This window comes from Pan paniscus, chromosome 10 (genome assembly GCF_029289425.2).
Source record: "Pan paniscus chromosome 10, NHGRI_mPanPan1-v2.0_pri, whole genome shotgun sequence".
NCBI lineage: Eukaryota > Metazoa > Chordata > Mammalia > Primates > Hominidae > Pan > Pan paniscus.
In genome coordinates this window covers 90,969,158-90,992,902 of record NC_073259.2, presented here as the reverse complement: position 1 = coordinate 90,992,902, position 23,745 = coordinate 90,969,158, and the positions used below count along the sequence as shown (strand labels likewise).

The 23,745-nt window shown below is 35.7% G+C and overlaps 1 protein-coding gene across 4 annotated transcripts in view; it reads right to left on the bottom strand.

Annotated features, from left to right (window-relative positions):
* The window catches only part of TMTC2 (transmembrane O-mannosyltransferase targeting cadherins 2), a 446,884-nt gene that overhangs the window by 192,657 nt on the left and 230,482 nt on the right, over positions 1-23,745 (bottom strand). For all 4 annotated transcript variants that reach the window (XM_003811646.5, XM_034936298.3, XM_055095955.2 and 1 more), the window contains one exon: positions 11,413-11,527. In XM_003811646.5, coding sequence (XP_003811694.3) covers positions 11,413-11,527 — 115 coding nt within the window. The remainder of the gene's footprint in view (positions 1-11,412; positions 11,528-23,745) is intronic.

Genomic DNA, 23,745 nt, shown 5'->3' with positions numbered 1-23,745 from the left:
ACTGAGGCAGGCAGATCACTTGAAGTCAGGAGTTCAAGGCCAGCCTGGCCAACATGGTGAAAACCCATCTTTACTAAAAATACAAAATTAGTCGGGCATGGTGTCGCACATCTGTAATCCCGGCTACTCAGGAGAATCGCTTGAACCTGGGAGGCAGAGGTTGCAGTGAGCCAAGATCGTGACACTGCACTCCAGCCTGGGCAACAGAGTGTGACTCCATCTCAAAAAACAAAACAAAACAAAAACAACAACAAAAAATCATTATCCCACATCAGTAGGTATACAATAACAATGGTCTCAGGGAGGGAATTTTACTGCTTTTATGCTTTGTGGACAATGATTGTTTCAAAGACATATATAATAGATAAAAGTTGTGGAATCAATCAACATTCAGAATCAGATAAGAACACATGGCCAGTAATGCAAGCTAGAAAAGAAGTGGGTCAGACAGGTGGCAAGGACAGGACAAGGGGTCAGCAAACTTGAACTCTGTTGATTTATATCCAGTTATTAGATTACTCATTAGTTTATTATCTCATTAATTAGTCCATTAGGTTATTAATCAACATATGCATGATTTAACTCATTAGTTTATTAATTCATTCATTAGTTTATTAACATATACACAGTTTGAAGCCTATGTGCCTGGTATTGTGCTCAGTGCTAGGGGAAAATGGTACATGGGCACTGAGCCAGGTGTGGTGTCATGTGCCTATAGTCCCAGCTACTTGGGAGGCTGAGGCAGGAAGATCACTTGAGCCCAGCAGTTCAAATCTAGCCTGGCAACACAGTGAGATCCCATCTGTTAAAAAAAATGTAAGAAAGATAGCTCTCCCTCCTAAATATCACAATGCAACTAACACTTGGCTCTTTTTAATCTGGATATTAACATTTGTGACACCATGTTCCCCTTTATATATATGATATCATGTTCCCTTTATATCGTATTTATGTATTCTCTGTTATGGTATTTTGTGATACCTTGTTCCTTTATATGCTATAGGACATGGTATCACAAATACCATAAATACTTGGCTCTTTATAATCTGGGTCATGTTAACATTTGTGATACTATGTTCCTTTATATAAAGAGGCACATACTATCACAAATGTTAACATAATCCAGATTAAAAAGAGCCAAGTATTAGTGGCTTTGTGAGATCTAGGAGGCTTTCACATCTGAAAGTGGGAGAGGTATCCAGAAACCTCCCCAGAAAGTGTTGCTTAAGCTGAGAAAAAAAAAGGATGTATAGGTATTATGCAAAAAAGGTGGGGGGTACGATAGAAAGATGTCAGAAGTGGTGGAAAGAGGTCAGAAGGGGAAGGAAAGAGAGAGAATGTTGCAGGCAGCACAAATAGTATGTGCAGAGGCCCCACCAGAGGGAAAAAAAAAAAACAAAACATATTTGGGAAAACTCCAAGAAAGAACCTTCTAATGAAAGTAAGATTTATGATACAGAAACAACAGCAAAAAATTGAAATTACGCATATCTAGGAAAAAATGTAAATAACCAGGAATGACCAATTTAAAATAGAAAAAAAGAGAAAAAAATCTAATTCTCATTATTAAAAATAATTTCTAAAAAACTAAGAATAAATTAAACTCAAATATGTGAGACCTTTGAGAACCAAATACAAAATTTTAATAAGTCTTGAAAATTGAAAGAAATGTAGAAATACATGTATCTGGCCAGGCGCGGTGGTTCACGCCTGTAATCCCAGCACTTTGGGAGGCCAAGGTGGGCAGATCACCTGAGGTCCGGAGTTCGAGACCAGCCTGACTAACATGGAGAAACCCCATCTCTACTAAAAATACAAAATTAGCCAGGCTTGGTGGCGCATGCCCATAATCCCAGCTACTCCGGAGGCTGAGGCAGAATGGCTTGAACCCGGGAGGTGGAGGTTGCTGTGAGCCGAGATCGCACCACTGCACTCCAGCCTGGGCAACAAGAGCGAAACTCCGTCTCAAAAAAAAAAAAAAAAGTAAAGAAAGAAAAAGAAATACATATATCTGGAAGAGAAAATTCAAGAGTATAACAATGTCAGCTCTACTTACTTTAATATACAATCACTGCAAAACCAATGAAAACCCTAACTGGACTTCCAGTTAACTTAAGAAGTCTATGGGTCAAGTTCACATTGAAGATAAAACACACAGGAATAATCAAGAAGTGTGGGAAACAAATAACAAGGATGAGAGGTTTGCCTTTTAAAATATAAATTTCCTACAAATCATTGTAGGTGAAACAACTCGATCTTGACAGGGGTTACCAACAGAACAGAATAGAGTCCATAGCAATGAACTGTGTTTATATAGGGATTTATTCTAAGTGATAGGTAGCTATCCAATAATTGGATAGGTAAACTTATCCACTTTAGGTAAATTTATTCTAGATGATAGGTAAGTATCCAATAAATTATAATGGGAATTTTAGTTTTCATTGGAAAAAATTATACCTTAATACAAAAAATAATGAATCCAGAGTAGACTGATGATCCAAACAAAAAAGCAAAAATAACTTTAAAACCCCAAAAATATCAAATTTAAAAGCATATTAGGCTGCAAATGGTCATTTTCAGAGAGACACAAAATACAGAGGGCTTAAATTAGAGAACTTAGGGATTTTTTTCTATATAGAAATTAAAGTTACACTAAATGCTATAAGTAAAAGTGATATGTTAAAAATTAGTTGAAAATATATGCAAAATAGGTTTGTGTGCTTACACATAAGTTTTCAACCCTACGACTCAGTAAGAAAAAGAAAAAAGCCTACACAATAGAAAATTAGGCAAGAAATATAAACAGTAAATCCCCAGGAAAATTACAAAGAGACAATTAACATAAGAAAAATTACTTAACTGCACTTGTAATTAGAAAAATGGAAAATGAAGCAATATAGTTTTGAAATCATCCCACTGAGCATTCATTAATGTTGTTGATCTTAACACCTCCAATATAAACAACTTAAAATGAAGATGATTATACGAATTCTGACGTATCTGCACACATATAAAAAAGTCAAAAATTAATAATGATTCATATATGCAGGGGAAAAAACTTTAAAGTGTATACATAACCACATGTATAAATGCTTACCAAAAACGTAGTAAGATCTATACTAGAGGAGGAAAAGGACATGAGGAATGCAATAATAGGGACTTCTATGTTTTACTCCATATTCTTCAGTATTATTATTTGAATGTTTCACAAGAGTATATTTGTGTATTAATTGATATTTACCAATTAAGACAAAATGAACGTTATATACTAGGCATTAGGCCTTGCTCTTGCCACATGAAAACACAGGTACCTGCAAGCTGCCCCACTTCATTCCAGGAATTAGTAAAGGGCCGGCTGAGTTGTACACCAAGAGCACTGGTGACCTCAAGCCAACAGCATTATAGCAAAATCTCTCAGTCTCATTCGCTCTGTCAGACATGCCCAACACTTCTGGGCACTCCTGCTTGATAATCTCTCTGAAATTATCTATTTTAGGAGACCAATCGGCTTACCTGGCATCAACTAAACACCTCCCTCTATCCCCAACACATATCCCTACTATGGAGCTTGGTAGGAAACCCTGTCCTGAAGTATTACTTTTCCTCACATTTCCACCAGTCCTCACTTCTCACAGGCCAAACTGTTTTTAAACTCTACGTCAAGTAGTCTCACCAATTGTATTCTGCAATCTCTGATCATTGTAACCTCTCAAATATTCTCAAAACTTGGCCCTGAATTTTCAAGAACATCTCTCATACCCTTATTAGGATTGAATCTAAAAAGGTCGGGCACAGTGACTCATGTCTGTAATCCCAGTACTTTGGGAGGCTGAGGTGGGTGGATCACCTCAAGTCAGGAGTTCGAGACCAGCCTGGCCAACATGGAGAAACCCCGTCTCTACTAAAAATACAAAAATTAGCCGGGTGTGGTGGTGGGTATCTGTATCCCAGCTACTCAGGAGGCTGAGGCAGGAAAATCGCTTGAACCTGGGAGGTGGAGGTTGCAGTGAGCTGAGATTACGCCACTGCACTCCACCCTGGGCGACAGCGTAAGGCTGTCTCAAAAAAAAAAAAAAAAGGTTTGAATCTATGGTGTCAATTCTTCACCACATCTTTCTTTCATTGCTGTCTCAACCTAAACTACCTCTTCCTAAGAGATTTCTTGGCATCATTTTATATATATATGTATATATATATATATATATACACACACACACACATACACACACACACACACACACACACACACACACCATTGACATTTGTTCAAAATGTTAGCTTTTTAAAGGAGTCTTACCTGTCCCACTCTTTCACTCTCCCCATTAAAAATTACTGGCTGGGCCCTATCTCTTTTACACTGAAGCTACTAACAGGGAGGTAAGGAAATATGATGGGTTGAATTATGTCCCCCTCACCCCCTCAAAAGATATGTTGAAGTCCTAACCTCCACTATTTCAGAATGTGACCTTATTTGGAAACAGGATCATTACAGATGTAATTCATTATTATGGGTAGGCCCCAATCCCATATGACTGATGTCCTTTTAAGAAGATGGCCATGTGAAGATAGAAATACACAGGACAACATCATGTGACAACGAAGTCAGAGATTGGAATTATGCAGCTGCAAGCCAAGAAATGCTAAAGATTGCCAAGAAACCACAAAAAAAAGGCAAGGAAGGATTCTTTTACAGGTTTCAGAGGGAGCATGGCCCTGCCAACACCTTGACTTCAAATTTCTAGTTTTCAGATCTGTGAAATGATAAATTTCTATCTTAAGCTATGTACCTTGTAGTATTTTTATTATAGCAGTCCTAGGAAACAACAAATACAGGAGTCAACCCTAATATAAATGTGTTTGTTTCTGAAACTGCAAGAAAATGAAACAACAAATGTCCAATTCAAGAAAGCTCTTTATAATAAGCCAGATACAGTGATAATGATCAAAATATACTTACATAGTTCAAAGAATGTGGTTATCCTAATACTCATTACTAGTCTTATCACTTATTGAAAAATAGGATATTTTCTACTCTGATATGGATTTCATAACTTATTTAAAAAATCAGTGCAATTGGAAATTCTCTAGGGATGGGGGATACAATAATGAATAAGAAAATGTCACTACCCCAAGAAGCTGAATATTAATGGAAATGACCACTATGCTTCAACATTAAATGTAGTAATTACTACTAACTTTTGACAGATATTTATTATGATATAGAATTATTTATTTATTCCTAGTTTATTTATAAGTTTGCTTTCCAAGGCAGCTGCTGGTCAAATGCCTTCTTGGCATTTCTAGAGATGATATTTTTTTCATCCTCTGACTTCTTAAATTGAAAGAGTATAGTAATTTAATTGTAATATTAAATATCCCACCACAAATCTTAGACTAAAGCCTATCTGATAATGGTATTTAAATCTTTAATATGTGCTACATCCATTATATTAATTTTAAGACATGTATATACATTTATATTTGTTGTGTAACTGGCCTTTTGTGGGTTGTATGGTTCTTGTTTATTTGCTTTTTGTTCTGTTTTGTTGCTGTTGTTGTCCTTGTGTGTGTGTGTGTGTTAAATTTAGTCAGATACATTGCAATCAGTTTTATCTAGCTTCATAAAAAATACATAAGAAGTCTAATTATTGCATGAAATATCACTTCATCGAAGATTTGACAGAACTCACTTGTGAAACGCCTGACTTAGTTCCTTGTCGAGATAATTCCTTAATATTGTTTCCAAAGTTTTCCAAGGTTTTTGATTGAGATTGCCCATCTTTTCTTGGGCCAATATTGACCATTAATATTTTCCAAGAAGAAGTATATATATATTCGTATGATTTTCATATATATTATTAGTGTTTTATTATTTTAAGCATATATCCAGTTATAACTTTTCTCATTCTTAAAATTGTATATTTGACATTTTTTATTTTGCCCTACGTTACCCTTACCCAAAGCTGCTGATCTTCCAGAGAACAAGATCTTAGATTATGCATTACTTCCTATTGTTTCTCTGCATTCTGATTTATTTATATTTTCTCTACTCTTAAATTTTTAGTTTATTTTCTTGCTCATTTCTTAGCTTCTCAGATTGGATATTTACTAAGATTCTTACAACACAGAACAAAATGACAATTAACTTATAGTAGCAAAATCTCTATCATCAACAGACATAATTCTTCCATTAGGTAAGATAATCAAGAATTGATTATAGCATGTTAAATTCATCTGCATTTTGAAATCTAATTCCTAACACAATATTTAATGTTCTATTGAATTACCTTTTTAAATATCATTTGGAACAGATCGAAACAAATCCATAACAACAACGAAAGGACATTGACTATTTCTTAGTCTAAAAATCAATTACATTTCACATTGCAGTGAGTGGTGTAGCGAAGAGGTTGAAAGTGAACTCTATACTTATAAAATCTGACTGTGTAAATCACTGAACCACGATTCATCTGCTTTGTCTCTGAAAATGTATTATACATGAAAAGACAAATCAACATCATAATGCAAATCTGTTAAACCTGGTCTTAATAATTTCTTGAATGAAATATCAGATTTTAGTAAATTTGACAACATGAATAAAAGGCTAAATACAAGGCTGTACAATAAATGCATGATATCTATTGTTATTAAGAATAGAATTAAGTGCTGTTTAAATTTCATATTATATAACTACTGTCTGTAAGCATGGATTCAAATGATATCAAATGATATTATAATTAATAGATTTAGAATTAAAAATGCCTTATGTAGCACTTTCTTCTTGAAGGCAGCTCTTAGCACAGGTATGCAAACCTAATGATATTTTTTTTACCAAAATTCTATACCATGAGTTCAGTAAACTCACTAACAGTTACTAAAACCTTATATTCTCTAATAGATTTAATTCTAAATATTTTATTTCTACATATAAAGGTTATTTTTTTCTAAATTTGAAACATATATATTGAGGCTTTTTTCCCAAAACTTTGGTTTATTTCTGCCTAAAGAAATACCACAATGAGATACCATCTCATGCCAGTTAAAATGACGATCATTAAAAAGTCAGGAAACAACAGATGCTGGAAAGGATATGGAGACATAGCAACACTTTTACACTGCTGGTGGAGTCTAAATTAGTTGAAACACTGTGGAAGACAGTGTGGCGATTCCTCAAGGATCTAGAACCAGAAATACCATTTGACCCAGCAATCTAGGCATATACCCAAAGGATTATAAATCATTCTACTATAAAGACACATGCACAAATACGTTTACTGCAGCAGTGTTCACAATAGCAAAGACTTGGAACAATCCCAAATGCCCATCAATGATAGACTGGATAAAGAAAATGTGGCACATATACACTACAGAATACTACACAGCCATAAAAAAGGATGAGTTCATGTCCTTTGCAGGTACATGGATGATGCTGGAAACCATAATTATAGCAAACCAACACAGGAACGGAAAACCAAACACCGCATGTTCTCACTCATAAGTGGGAGTTGAACTACGAGAACACATGGACGCAGGGAGGGGAATATCACACACCGGGGCCTGTCAAGGGGTGGGGGGCTAGGGGAGGGATAGCATTAGGAGAAATAACTAATGTAGATGACGGGTTGATGGGTGCAGCAAACCATCATGGCATGTGTATACCTATGTAACAAACCTGCACGTTTTGCACATGTATCCCAGAACTTAAAGTATAATTTTAAAAATTAAAAAAGAAATACAAGTGTTGCACAGATACACAATCAGAATGTCTTAGGTTCATATATTGGCTCCTCTATTTACTTTCTGTGTGACCTTAGACACATTACCTCTGAGTCTCAGCTTCCTTGTGTTATAGATTTCCTTTGAAGAAAAGCTATGATAACATATGTAAAGAACTAAGAAGAACATTTAGCACACAGAGGTAATTGAAGCTACTGCTACTAAAGAAAAAAAATTAAAATTATCCCATCATTTTACAAACATGGAATATAACTCTTTGTGTATACCTCTTGGATATAATTTGATTTCATTCCTGAAAAAAGCTGTCCTCAAATATTTATGATCTTATAAGGTAATGTTCCTTAAATTTCAGATATAAATCTACATCACTCATACTATTGCTTACTTTATATTTTCCAAGATCATTTCTATTTTTCCTCTGTCTTTACCTATAACAATATTCCTATGTGCTACTTAGATGTAGAAGTTATGTTGAGGGCCTAACGGAAGCTTACGATTCCCTAAAGCTTCTAAAATGCATGAACAAATGTAGGTATTCCACGCCAATTAATACAACTAGGTTTGTTCTAGGCCTCTGTCATAAACATCTTTAAGAGACATAACTGTAACTGATGATAGGACAAGTGATTAATGCATGCTATTATCTCAAGGGGGTATTATCACGTTATGTGTCCTAGAAAGACTGAGCAAAGCAATTTCCTTCTCTTTTAGGAGTTAAGATAGAACAAGGACTAACTTCTGTACACCAGAGAAAATTAGGTACATCTCAAAACTAAAATTTACTATTTAACAGTCTCTGAACTTTCTATGAGAAAACTTTTCTTTTTTCTACCTATGCAAATAAGTAGAAAAAATGTTTGTTCCTATAAATATGATACCAAACATATTTATAATATTATATATTGCAAAGTATCTATCTTGGTGTATTTTTAAAATATTTGATTTAAAATGACTGAAAAATTTACCTATTTTAAAATAGAATTATTGATATCAGAATTCTGTCAAAGCCAATACTTTCCAATCATTGCCAATATTTCTTGTGGAATTTAAGCTTCTCCGTTTAGGGTGACAGATAAGTGTGGTTTAAAGACCCATCATATTAGTAAAAAATATCGTGGAACTATATTGGGCACTTATGACATAACCTATTTCCAACAATTACGGGGAAAAACTGATCTTGTCAATAACCACTTTTCCAGTACAGATTTTTCGCTAGGATTTGGGAAGGTCAATTCATATGCTGTCATGACTTATATATGCATCCACAGACAGACAGTCCTAAGATGTAATTTTAAAATTACATGTCAAGTGAAATTTTCTAATTGAATACATTTCTCTTCTCAGTAAAGAATAAGCCTGGATAAACACTCTGAATCCTTGTCCAACAGGTATCACAAAGAGGTGGGCAACGTTTTAACCAGGGACTATTGGATAAGACAGAGAGAAACATTTCAATGAAGAGGTGTTCATTGTTCAGTTTCCTTTTCTTCCAAAAATGTATGAAGGATTGGAACCAGAAAAGTAACATCCCATACTGCAAGGCAAGAGGCCCCCTTTGACATCACTTTCAGATGCAAAAAGTGTAAAGAACATATGTGTGAATACATTAAACTCATAAGATTCTTTTTCATAAAATAAAAATAATAAAACATATAGTAATATAACACTATTTAGATGAAGAGGACTTGAGCCTTTGTAGGAGTACCTAGATATGTATTTTCACTCAAGAAAAGAAAAAGATACAAATTCAAATTAGTTCAGCAAAGATGATGGTAAGATACATGGTGAAGCAGGACACAGAAGAGGAGTAAGTAGAAGGAACAGTGTGCTGGAGCAGGTGTGCTTCATGTGAAAGAATTCCAGGTGACAAAGAAAAAAATTACACACTGTGAAAGCCGACACAAAACAAATCTGCTGACCTAATTCAGACCACAGGCCGCTAGATTGAGATCCCAGTGTTAAAGCCTACGAGGTTAAACATGAAGTCAACGTATGAACAAAAAATTAAACTAAGCTCATCCTGTCTGCTTTCCCTTAAATACCTAGATTTTTTTCTGTTTATTTTTAGTTATTTTTTTAAGTATCTGTGCCTTTAGACTTAGCCAATACAAAAGATTCAGCTAACCAGAACATAAATACACATTTTAAAAGTTTACAGATTAGTTTGATACTGTCAGTATCACACAGCATTCATTAAACACAAGCCGCAAGCACCTTATTTTACCTAGGATCAGTCATCTTCCTATAGAGAACTGTTTTGCCTCCATTCCATTCCAACTCTGGAGGTGCTGTCAATGGAAGTGACTCGTTGCCCCTCCCACATCACTCAGTGTTTCAACCAAGAGACGGAACGGGACTGCAGGAGGGTCAGTCCAACAACTTTTTCCGGGATTAATACAGACACTGAGACAAAACAGTTCTCTTTCCTTCTGAAATTGAGAAGAGTAAGGATGCTATCTATGTTTATAAAGACACAGGAATCATCTTTCCCATTGTTATAGAGTACCACAGAAAATGGAGCAAACCCAGAAGAAACCAGCGCCACAAAATGGAGAAACATTCCTGAAACACAATCAGGCACTAGATCTAACTAGGCCTGCATCTAGTCAACCCAGGAATTTCCAGTTAGGGGAGTTTATACATTCTCTGGTGTGTTCAAGCAAGCTTAAACCGGATTTCTGTTACTTATAAACAAAATATTCTCATAAATATAAGAGACAAAGAAGAGATTTGAGTTTGGTTTGCATTTATCTACTCACATCTCGTTGTACCAGCTAGGACTGTCCACTCAAAGAACAAAACCAGTTTTTCCCCTAGGGATTTTTCTAACCCAACATACAAGAACATTCTAAACTATCCCAACCTCACTGATAATCATCAGTGCCTATGAAAAGGAAAACAAAAAAGAACCATAACCTTACTCGCTCACTTTTCTGGTATAGCACATATTCTATATATACTTTGATACAGCAATTTTTTTTTTAATGGAAGACAAAATCTATCATTAATAATCAAGGCTGGGCACAGTGGTTCACACCTATAATCCCAGCACTTTGCAGTGTGAGGCAAGAGAATTGCTTCAGGCCAGGAGTTAGGCACCAGTCTGGGCAATATAGTGAGTCCCCATCTCCACAAAAAAATTTAAAAATTAGCCAGGCATGGTGACAGGCACCTGCAGTCTTAGCTATTTGGGAGGCTGAGGCAGAAGGATTGCTTGAGCTCAGGAGTTTGAGGCTGCAGCAAGCTATGACAGCGTCTCTGCACTCTAGCCTAGGCCGCAGAGTGAGATACTGTCTCAAAAAAATAATAATGCTAATAATCAACACATGATTTGCATAACTCTCATACATAACAGGCTTATTTTATGAACTCATCTAAGTATTAATGGAACAAACATTTTAAGAACTAAAAAATATTTAAGCCAATATTTATGTTACATGGCATACTACTTCCAAAAAATTCAGGCATAACATATAAGTACACATGAATATTGATGATGTGGCCCGAAACAAAGAAATCACAAACACCATCCACCTAATAGTCTCAGAGGCATGATTAACCAAAAGACTATTTCAGGACAATAGCTATCATCTCCATTTCCAGCAGTTAAATCAATAGTCCCTCTCACTGCAGGTTTCAAAGACGAACCAAACCAGAGAAGCAAAGCATACTCACAAATTATAAAGCATGTCAGCCATGTTGCTGCGGTAGTACAAAGCATTTCTATAGGCGCTTTCAGCTTCAGAAATTTTGCTCTGACTCTTCAGAACATTTCCAAGGTTACCCCATGCTGCCAAGAAGAAAAAGAAATTTTCAGACTGAGCATCAATCCAATTATATATGACATAATATCAGGCCATCAGGAAGTACCACAGGGAGAGAAAACCATCATAAAACATTTTTAAGAAGGAAAATGTATTTCCGTTATACTCTAACATTTCATCAAGCCAGGAGATTAAATATAATCAAAGCCTTAAAAAATTAAAGTAATTATTATGTCTCAAAGCAGATATACATATACAGTTCATCATAAGGCCAAGAACAATGTTATCTTAAGATCACCTACAAAGGCTTCATGCTCTTCCAGATTTCAGTAGGGGTCTTCATGGTCTGAAATTATTGTATACTTACTGGGCCAGAAACTGCAAGAAATGATCTTAAAATAAACAAATATTTCATTCAAGTATGAAAAAACTGATAAATGGCATAGAAGATCTGGAGATGAAAAGCAAAAAAACTAAACAAGATCAAAGCTGTAAAGAAGCTTGCCAGGCATCAGAATACATCAATAAAACATTATAGATATAATGTTCTTTTATACTCTTTCTGCTTATGAGCTCACTTCCCTGAAAATCACTATTTCTAAACTTAATCATGTTGAAAATTAAATATATTTTCTGTGTACCCTTTGTTCTCCCCAAATAATAGTAATTTTTCAATATTAAAAATAACAAAAGGCACAGCACCAATAATTGCCCCCATAGTACGGCTCTCCAATGAACCTTGCCCTCAACCTTGGCTTCTTTTCTTGCCTTCTTACTTCCCACAAGGAGCTGGGGTATTGAGTCCTGAAAGCAGAGTCCCCCAGCAAATGATGAGCATGAGAAGAAGGGTCATGTGTGTTGAGATATATTTAGTTGGGTGACTACTGACTGTACCTGAAAAATGAAAGGGTTTTGAGTTATCAATTTTAATGCAAAAAAAGAGCACAGAATCTTTCAATCTCAGATTTGCCTGTGTGCCTCTAAGAAATTTAAAACTCCTGTGCTTCAGTTTACTTTATCTGTAAAGTGGGAAAATAGTGTCTCATCTGTTTCATGATGAAGTGTGTTAATATAAACAAGCTGTTTAAGACAGTGTCTGAGGCTGGGCACGATGGCTTGCACCTGTACTAGCACTTTGGGAGGCTGATGAGGCGAGCGGACTGTTTGAGCTCAAGAGGAGTTTGAGACCAGCCTGGGCAACATGGTGAAACCTCGTCTCAACAAAAAAATACAAAAATTAGCTTGGCGTGTTAGATGTCATGATCGCTTGAGCCCACAGAGTTGAGCCCATAGAGTCGAGGCTACAGTGAGCCATGATCACGCCACCGCACTCAAGCCTGGGCGACAGAGTGAGGCCCTCTCTCAAAAAAATAAAACAAAACAAAACAAAAAAACAAACAGTGCATGAAACATGGTAAACACTCAATAAATATTGCTATTATCATTAATATTATTGTGTTTGATACTCTTTACAATTTACAATAGTTAAGCATTTCTTACAAAAATAACATTAAATACAATACACTTTATGCCCTTATGTTATCTACAGAGAACACTAATCCTTCATGTTTGCAAAGTCATATACCTTCTTTGCTTCCGATGGAAAACAGAGGAAAGGCATTGAACTCACAATTATGCGACAGCTAATAGTGCCATGTACCATGCCACACACTTGACATATATCATCTCACCAAGCTCTCAACACAGTTCCATACATAAGTGCCCATTCCCCAGATGAGGAGACAGAGGCACTAAAGAATTTGTAAAGTTAATACTGAAGTGTTACAGCAAAAACTCTAATCCGACACTGGCTGTTTCCAAACTTTTTCTCCCCTCTGCCTAACATTTTCACACCACATTTCATCTTTCACTGCAAACCAACATTCACATAGGCCTTGGCATTATGAGTCCATAGAAAATTGTATCCTTTAAATTAAAAGACAAAACAGTGTAAAATATTGTCAAATTAAACTACTAAAACTACCAGTAAAATAAAACTACTAGTAAAATAAATTATAATTATCTTCAAACATAATAGACGTGATATCATAGGCATTCTATATCTACCACAAATTAATAAGATATCCCTCTATGGAAATTTCCAATAATTACGCAATTTTTAAACCCCTATTCCTCCCAAAGTTCTGCTCTGATTGTGTGATTACTAAATGAGAATATATTTACATTGGAATCTCTCTGAGAAATGCATTCAAATGTTAATTTAAGCACCAGGAAATCCTCATTATAATGGTATCCCATTTTGATAGTAGTCTTAGAATATAGATGATTTAAAAAAAAACTAATAGCAAAGACATACCTTTGAATATTTTAAGGCATTATTTCCAGTGAAATAAATTGATTTCTTTAGATACTTATATCTCAAATAAATAATAAACTAATAAGTGCGTCTCTTGTTGGCAACAGACATATAAAGGAAAACCTTGGAGATGTTGTGGGTTTAGGCCCAGACAACCACAATAAAGTGAATATCACAATGAAGTCAGTCACATAATTTTTTTTGGTTTTCTAGTGTGTATAAAAGTTATATTTACACAATAATGTTGTCTAATAAGTTTGCAATAGCATGATGTCTAAAAAACAATGGTATACCTTAATTAAAAAATACTTTGTTGCTAAAAAATGCTAACAATCATCTGAGCCCTTGGTGAGTCTTAATCTTTGTGCTGGTGGAGGGTCTTGCCTCAACGCTGATGGCTGCTGACTGGTAAGGGTGATGGCTGCTGAAGGTTGGAGTGGCTGTGACAATTTCTTAAAATAAGACAACATAAAGTCTGCCATATCAATTAACTCTTCCTTTCATGAAATACTTGTCTGTAACAGGTGATGTTATTTGATAGCATTTTATCCATAATAGAACTTCTTTCAGAATTAGTCTCAATCCTTTCAAACCCTGCAACTGCTTTATCAACTAAGATCATATAACATTCTAGTGCTTTGTTGTCATTTCAGCAATGTTCACAGCATGGTCACCAGGAGTAGACTGCACCTCAAGAAACCACTTTCTTTGCTCATCCATAAGAAGCAACTCCTCATCTGTAAATACGTTATCATGAGATTACAGCAATTCAGTCACATCTTTAGGCCCACTTCTAATTCTAGTTCTCTTGCTCTCTCCAAGACCTCTGCAGTTCGTTCCTCCACTGTAGTCTTGAGCCCCTCAAAGGTATCCATAAGGATTGGAATCAACTTCTTCCAAATTCCTGCTAATGTTGATATTCTGACCTCATTCCATGAATCACAAATGTTCTGAATGGCATCTAGAATGGCAAATTCTTTCCAAAAGTTTTCCATTTACTTTACCCAGACTAATCCAGGGAATCACTGTCTACGGAAGCTACATCCTTACAAAAAGTTACTTCTTAAATTAGAAGACTTGAAAGTCAAAATAATTCCTTGATCGATCCATGGGCTACAGAACAAATACTGTGTTACTATGCATGAAAACAGCATTAATCTCCTTGTGCATTTCTGTCAGAGTTCTTCGGTGACGAGGTGCACTGGCAATGATAATCTTTTGAAAACAATTTCTTTCTGAGCAGTAGGACTCAACATTAAGCTTAATATATTCAGTAAGCCATGCTGTAAACAGATGTGTTGTCATCTCGGAAATACAGTTCCACTTACAGAGCATAAACAGAGTAGATTTAGCATTATTCTTAAGGGCCCTAGGATTTTTTGAATGTTAATTGACCAATGGCTTCCACTGAAGGTTACCAGTTGTATTAGCCCATAAAAATAACAGTCAGCCTGTCCTTTGAAAATATGAAGCCAGGCACTAACACCTCTCTAGCTTTGAAAGTCTTATATGGTATCTTCTTCCAATAGAAATCTGTTTTGTATACACTGAAAACCCATTGTTTTGTTGTAGCCACATTAATCAATTATCTTAGCTATATTTTGTACATAATTTACTGCAGCTTCTCCATCAGTACTTACTGCTTCACCTTGTACTTAATATGTTACAGAGCTGGCTTCTTTCCTTCAACCTAATGAAGCAATCTCTGTTAGCTTCAAACTTTTCTTCCACAGCTTCCTCACTTCTCTCAGCCTTCATATAATTGAAGAGAGTTAAAGAACTTGTTCTGGGTTAGGTTTTGGCCTAATGGAATGTTATGGCTGGTTTGATCTTTTATCCGGGCCAATAAAACTTTCCCATTGCCGGGCGCAGTGGCTAACGCCTGTAATCCCAGCACTTTGGGAGGCTGAGGCAGGTGGATCACGAGGTCAGGAAATCGAGATCATCCTGGCCAACATGGTGAAACCCCATCTCTACTAAAATACAAAAAATTAGCTGGGTGTGTTGGCACACGCCTGTAGTCCCAGCTACTTGGGAGGCGAGGCAGGGGAATCGCTTGAACCCGGGAGGCAGTGGTTGCAGTGAGCCGAGATCGCACCACTGCACTCTAGCCTGGCGACAGAGTGAGACTCTGTCAAAAAAAACAAAACAAAAAAAAAACAATTTTCTCCATATCAGCAATAAGTCTGTTCCACTTTCTTATCATTCATGTATTTGAAATGTGTTCCTCACTAAGTTTAATCATTTCTAAATTTTGATGTAAAGTGAGAGACATGCCACTCTTCCTTTCACTTCAAGGCCATTGGAAAATTAGCCTAATTTCAATATTTTTTTTGTCTCAAGGAATAGGGTTGCCCATGGAAAGGGAGAGAAATTGGGGAAGGGCTGATCAATGAAACAGAACATCCACAACATCTGTTAAGTTTACCATTTTATATGGGCATAGTCACAATGTTAAAATCAGACATCACAGATTACCATAACAGATATAATAATAAAAAAAGTAATATATTGTGAGAATTGCCAAAATATGACAGAGACATGAAGTCAGCACTTGCTGTTGGAAAAACGGCACTGACCAGCTTGGTTTATGCAGTTGCCACATTCAATTTGTTAAAAAAAAATATGCAATATCTGAGAAGCACAAAAAAGTAAAATACAAGAAAATAAGGTATGCCTGTCGCTACACCTAGAATACATGTTCACTTATTTGGTTGATCGTTCATTTATCCATCCATTAATGTATTAAATATTTATTAATTTATTAGATATTTGTTAAGCACCTATTGTGCCAGGAACTTCATTAGGAGCTGGACGCTTAGTACTGTTCAAAATAGTCAATTCCCACCCATGTGAGCTTATGCTGGAAGTGGGGGATGGAGATAGTGGAGGGAGGGTGGGATCTATACAATAAAATAAATGAATTAACTTCAGATAGTGATAAGTGTTAGAAATAATGTAAAATAAAGTAACGTGGTATGGATGAGGATAATTTAGGTATGGATATCACAGATTTAGGAAAATAGGTATGATCTCTAAGAACTAAAGGATAAGGAGCAAGCCTGGCAAGGACTGCTGATGCCACATAAGGAAAATACAGCAAAGGATCTCAGGCAAAAATGAACTTGATGTTTCCTGGAACAACACCAGTCAGGTGAGTGGCTGCAAAATGAGAGGGAAAGTCAAGATGAAGTCACAGAGTTAGGCAAGGGTCCAATCACATAGGGTTTCATGGGCCACGATAAGAAGCCTGGGGGTTATTTTATTTGCGATATTTGGGGGGAAATATTCAATGAGAGATTTTGTGATTTGACTTTCATTTTCAAAATGTCACTCTTGACTCCTCTGCGGAGAAGGTACTCACTGCAAGCGAACTAAAGGAGCAACAGGGGGACCGGCTGGAAGGCAACTGTGGTAATCTAGACGGCAAAATTACAGTGGTTTCCAACAGGACAGATGAGCAGCAGAGATGGCTATTTCAAAGTGAGAAAACAACTTAGAAATTAAAAATCATCAACAAGGTTAACTGAGGCAAAGTCACAATCTGAAACTAGGTTTCCTGCTTTTTATCCAAATGAAAATCTCTCATATTTCTTATGATTAAGTAATTGCCCTAGATGCCTGCAAAAATCTTGTTTTCCTGTTGTACACACACAATTATACACAATTACCAGCTTCAGACAAGGTTACTCTGAGACCATGATAAAGCAAAACGAATAAAGACCACCTCATAATTTTGTGTAAACACAAAAAAAGGAAAACGTCACTGTATAACCCACAAACTACCAAACATCCTCCTCTCTTGCTATATGAATGATTTTTTATCCAGACATAGAATTATTCTGGTATCCAATCAAAATAAAACCCTCACTTCCTTAGACTGTCTTCCAAATCACCCAACCAAAGTCAAAATCCTATAATAGGTCATATAATGAGATGCCTCAGAGTTCTCCATGGTGTAGCTGTTCTCTCTCAGTGCAAGAAGTAGTTAAGCCAACTTTTACTTCAGGTGTGGCGCTAGTGGTCTTTGGCTGAAGGGCATTGACAGAGGATTTCATTATCCTCAAATATAAAAACAATTCCTTCTCAAATCCTATCTTCCTTAAATTATTGCTCCACAATGCTGTGTTTATCAAAATAGATTTTAGGTTTTTGAAGAGCTGCCATAACTATTCATAGTTGATTCTATGAGTTAATTCTTTAAGAAATTTGATCATATTAACCCAATCAACTTTTTAATATCATGTCAATTTTGAAATCTGACCTTTCTGACTACCTGGAAGTATGCAAACCAAATCCTAAAAGAAATGGAGGAATATTCCAAGGCTCATGGATGGGGCAATTTAACATTATAAAGATGTCAGTTCTCCCCAAATTAATCTATGAATTCTATGTAAATCCAATCAATATTTTAGCATCATTTATTAAGAAACTCAAAAACTATATTTTAGCCATAATATATGAGAACAATGAAAACCGATTTTTATACCGTATTCATGAAATACAAAGATAAACCCCAGATAGCTTAAAAAGTTAAATGTGAAAAAGTAAAGCTAACAGAAGAATATGTAGAAGAATATATCTGTGGAATGGAAAAGAACATTTTAAAAAGAGCCCCAAATATCATTTGAAATGTAAAAAAAAAAAATTAATGGATTTGTGTACTTCAAAAAGGACTTCTATTTAGTGAAGAACATTATGAACAAGTTAAATGTATAATATACTGGGAGAAGATATTTCAAACATCTAAACAAGGAAGTGTCTGTGCTTGGAAACTAGAAGGAACTCCTGCAAAGCAACAATAAAAAAATAAGAAATCCAATAGAGGAAAAACAGGCAAAGGACATGAATAGGATTCTACAAAAAGGAAAACCAAAATAAATACCAAGCATTTAAACTAATACTCAAATTTCTTAGTAACCCCCCTGAAATGCAAATTATAACAACAAGATATCTTTTATACCTAGACTGGCAAGAAAATAGAAAAATGGATAAGGCCAACTACTGGTAGGGATGTTGGGGAAGAATCCTGTGCACAGCTGGTGGCAGTGTGGCCTGGGGCAGACATTCTGTTATGCCATCTGACAGTACTCATTCAAATGAACAAATGTAAGTGACTAAGTCAAAATGGACCTCTGTCTAGCAATCCCACTCCCACATAAATTCTCACCTTAGAGAGCATGTAAGAGAATGTTTAAATTCAAGTGTCTTAGTGTTGGCTGATAGTGGGTAGGAAAAATATGTCCATCATGGGATTACAATGTGGGTCATTCACTTTACACACTCCTATGCAGCATTAGGAACAATTAATACCATGTAAATACTGTTACATGAATGGACCATAACAGCCTACAGAGAATTTTTAAAAAAGGAATGCATTGTCATAACAATGATAAATATTAAAAATTGATTCATGCCCAAAATATCACTGTGTATTTAACATACTGTATATTACAATTAAAGGTATATTTTAAATCAAATACATTACATACAAATCAAATATGTTAGATCAGCTGTCTATGCTGCAAAGAGAAAACGAAGTTAAGAATACAGATAAAAGGGGATTAATACATGAATAAAATAGAGGAAGCTTACAGGGATTAACCTGAAACTGCAGTGAAGGTAAAAAAAGAGAAAGAGAAGGAAAAGGAAGGTAGGAAAGGAAAGGAAACAAAATAAAATTAAGGTCACACATCATCTTCTTTTAAAATAGAGATGCGGTTATGCTATATCCTACTTAAGGAATAAAAGGTTTTAACATACACTTAACCTTTTTTTTAGAAAGATAATTCAAAACAGATGTTTGGGATTATCTTCAAATTTTCACTTTGGTACTTATTCTTTGTACCACTCAAAGACCTTGTATTTTCATTCACATTTAATATAATGTGCATTTTTTACATGTTTAAGCCTGTATATTTTATTGGTGTATTCATTTCATATAATCTTTTAAAAGTGCAATTTTATTGAAATAAAATTCTCCAAGTTCTTTCAGTGAAGTGTGACAAAGTGTAAATAAGTTACAAATGCTTTAAAAGTCCACATTTATTTTTTCCTGTTGCCCAGGCTGGAGTGCAGTGGCAGGATCATGGCTCAGTGCAGCCTCAACCTCTTGGGCTTGGGCAATCCTCCCACCTCAGCCTCCCGAGTAGCTGAGACTACAAATGTGCACCACCATGACTGGCCTTTTTTTTTTTTTAATTTTAATTTTTGTAGAGGTGGGTCTCACTATGTTGCCCAGGCTGGTCAAAAACTCCTGAACTCAAGCGATCCTCCCACCTTGATCTTGCAAAGTGCTGGGATTACAGGAATGAGTCACTGCACCCAGCCTAAAAGTCCACATTTTAACAGAGGATGTGTACAGATGAATGCAAATTACACTTTCAACCCTGGATATAATACAATAAAGCATTTATCTGAAGTTCAAAAAATATAATTGTTGTTCCAAAATCCCAATCTAATTTTGAAAAGTTTTTTCCCAATGAAGTTTCCAAATATTCAGAGTATTCATTTCATTCCTGTTTTAAACAAAATAAACTTCATATGAAACTGCTCTAACTTGGAAGGGCTACTGCTCCATCTCAAGGGCCTGCATTGCAGCACTGTGACAGCCTAAAGAGAGCAAAAGACTGGGAAGGGGAGAAGAGGAGATGAAGAAGAAATTTTAAAAATTATAATAAAAATAACAACAATAATAGTATTTACATTTATTTAACAATTACTACATCCTTGGTAGTCTCCTCAATTCATTTAACCTAATAAAAACATTTGGGGTCTATAGTATTACTATCCCCATTTCACAGATGAGAAAACTGAGGTTCAGCCTCCTAAGTAGCAGACGTAATAACAAGGAAGATTCAGATATGTTTCCAGGCATCCAAATGTGGTCAGAGGAAAGGCTATTTCACCCTCTCAATATTGAGTTTGAATAGAAGGTAGAATATCATAAGATGGTACTTAATATGTTTTAATAATGTTAATTTAGGGACTATAGCATAAATATGAAAACAAAATTATCCAAATGAGTTATCCTCTCAGAACTGCTAGGGGGAAAAAAAAAACCCTCAGTAGTAACAAAATAAAACTATCTGGTATCCATATTTCATAATATATTTTTCAGACCAGAGAAAAATTAATGCCAAGTAGCATATCAAATGTTTTACATTTCTTTGGGAATATAATTTTATATGTCATATTTTCCTGTTAACATATTGGAACTGAACATATCCTGCCTACGTAAATGAATGGTTGTTGCTCAAAGATGCCGGCTGGGAACTTTGGTATATTTATCAATTCTTCTTAGTGCCTTGAAGATACTTTACATGTGACAGAGATTTAATAAGCATTGTTTAATAAGTAAGCAACTTCAATCCTAAGACTAAGCATATATAATTAGTATATTAAGGGAAGGCAAACAGACACTTCTAAATATCACTGGATAAGCTCTAGAAAATATGATCTGTAGAGTTATTTGATATTCAAAAACAAAAAGAAATTCTTCTGCTAAAAAAATCAAGAAGTGAAGAAGTAGGAATAACTCTTATACCTCAAGGGCCCTTCACATTGATATTAAACTACCTCTAAAAGGTATCCATTTACTAAGAAACTTGATGTTAATTCACAATGAAAGCTTCTCTTGTACTTAGTCCACAGTCTGCCATGGTTTGATGTTCTTTGAAAGGCAGAAGAACAATTAAATATTCCCGTCTTGCTGAAGTTCTTCTAAAGAGAAAATCAAATGTGAGGTCCCTCTAGAAATGCTGTGATCTGCTACAATAAATAACTCTAAATTTTTTTCAAAGTTCCAATTTCAAATACATGGTAGTTTTAAGTTTATAGAGTAAATTCAAACTTACTCTGAAGTAACTATTGCAATTTCATATCTCTGATATACTTCACAAAATCAATACAGGGAGATTTGAGAAAGTTTTTTAAGATTTTTTCTTATGTTAGTAATTTGAAGAAATTATATATATTCATTAATTATAAAAGAAGTTATAATGAGTTTTTCATAATTTGGCATACACTGCTCTTTGAAAAAATAGCTAGAAGAGCAGAAAACAGACTAAGATAGAAAATTGATACTTAGAGCAGGGTTGTTGCTATAACAACACCTGAAAATATGGAAGCAGCTTTGGAACTGCATAACGGGTGGAGGTTGGAAATTTGGAGAATCAGGCTAGAAAAAGCCTATATTGCCATGGGAGGGCTCAGAAGACCACAGAACTGTAGAGCTACCAGTGTACGATGCCAGTCTGAGAGAGCGGAAATGTGGGCTGAGCCCAGCAAAGCCATGGGCGTGGCAGTTCTCAGTGTCTTGACAGCCCAACCCCTATATCAGTGTGCTCAGGATATGGGACATGGAATCAAAGGAGATTATTCTCCAGTTTTAAGACTTCATATTGTTTTCCCTACTGGGTTATGGATTTAGTAGGGACCAGTTACTCTTTTCTTCTTTCCTCTTTCTCCCTTTTAGAACGAGAATGCCTACCCTATGCCTGTTTCACTGTTGTATTTTTGAAGTAGATAACTTGCTTTGATGTTACAGGCTCACATCTGGAAGGAATTTGCCTCTATACAGATCATGCCTTGAGCATCACCCATATCTCATTTAGATGAGACTCTGGACTTTGGATTTTTGAGTTGATGGAAACAAGTTAAGGCTTTTGGGACTTTGGGGATGAACTGAATGTATTTTTGCATTATAAGAAGGACATAAATTTTGGGTGCCTGGTAAAAAATGTATGGTTTGCATGTGCCCTGAAAACTCAGCATGCTGTAAACTTAATTCCCAATGCAACTGCATTGGGAGGTAGGTCCTAATAAGAAGTGACTGGGTCATGAGGGTGAAGCCCTCATGGATGCATTAATGTTAATACATGAGTGGGTCAGTTTTCACTAGAGTGAACTGTTATAAAAGCAAGCCCAGCCCCTCATGCTTTTTCTCTCATATGTGCTCTCTTTCTCTTTTGCCTTCTGTTACAGTTCAACCCTTGCCAGATGCCAGCACAATACTCTTGGACTTCCCAGTCTCTAAAACTGTGAGCCAAATACATGTCTTTGGGTTGTTTTGTTTTGTTAAAAAAAGAGGCTGGGTATGGTGGCTTACGCCTGTAATCCCAGCACTCTGGGAAGCCAAGGCTGTCAGATCACAAGGTCAGGAGTTCAAGACCAGCCTGTCCAACATGGTGAAACCCCATCTCTACTGAAAATACAAAAATTACAGGTACAGGCAGGCACCTGTAGTCCCAGCTACTCAGGAGGTTGAGGCAGAAGAATCACTTGAACCTGGGAGGTGGAGGTTGCAGTGAGCCGAGATTGCACCACTGCACTCCAGCCTGAGCAACAGAGCAAGACTCTGTCTCAAAGAGAGAGAGAGAGAGAGAGAGAGAGAGAGAGAGAGAAGAAAAGAAAAAAGATAAAATAAAAAGATAAATGAATTTCTTAATATTTAATTTTTACCTATTTAACATTCAGGTCTGCATAAGTAATCACTCCTCTTTGGGTTATCATCTCAGCATTTTCATTTTACTAATACACTGCACAGTCACTAAATGTGGTAAGGACTCTCATTCTTGTTTCATGCTTCAGCTATAATTCATTTTAAACCTTACAAATTTAACATATGTCTTTAGTCCCTATACGAAAATCTTGAGTTCTATGTAAGGATCTGCCAAAATTGAAGTACTTAACTGCATTAAAAAGGGGATAAATCCTAAATTTTGCTTCCACCAACGCTGAGTTACTTGTTTGAAATCAAAGTGTTACTTCCATGAGGAGGTAAAAATTGCAATCTTGCCAGTCATCTATCACAAACCGTCTGCAAAAGAAAATAACTTATTTGCACTTAATATAGTAGTGCTTAATATATCTACTAAGAATTGTTTTTATTCGGATTAAAAGCCAATTTTGGCCAGGCGCAGTGGC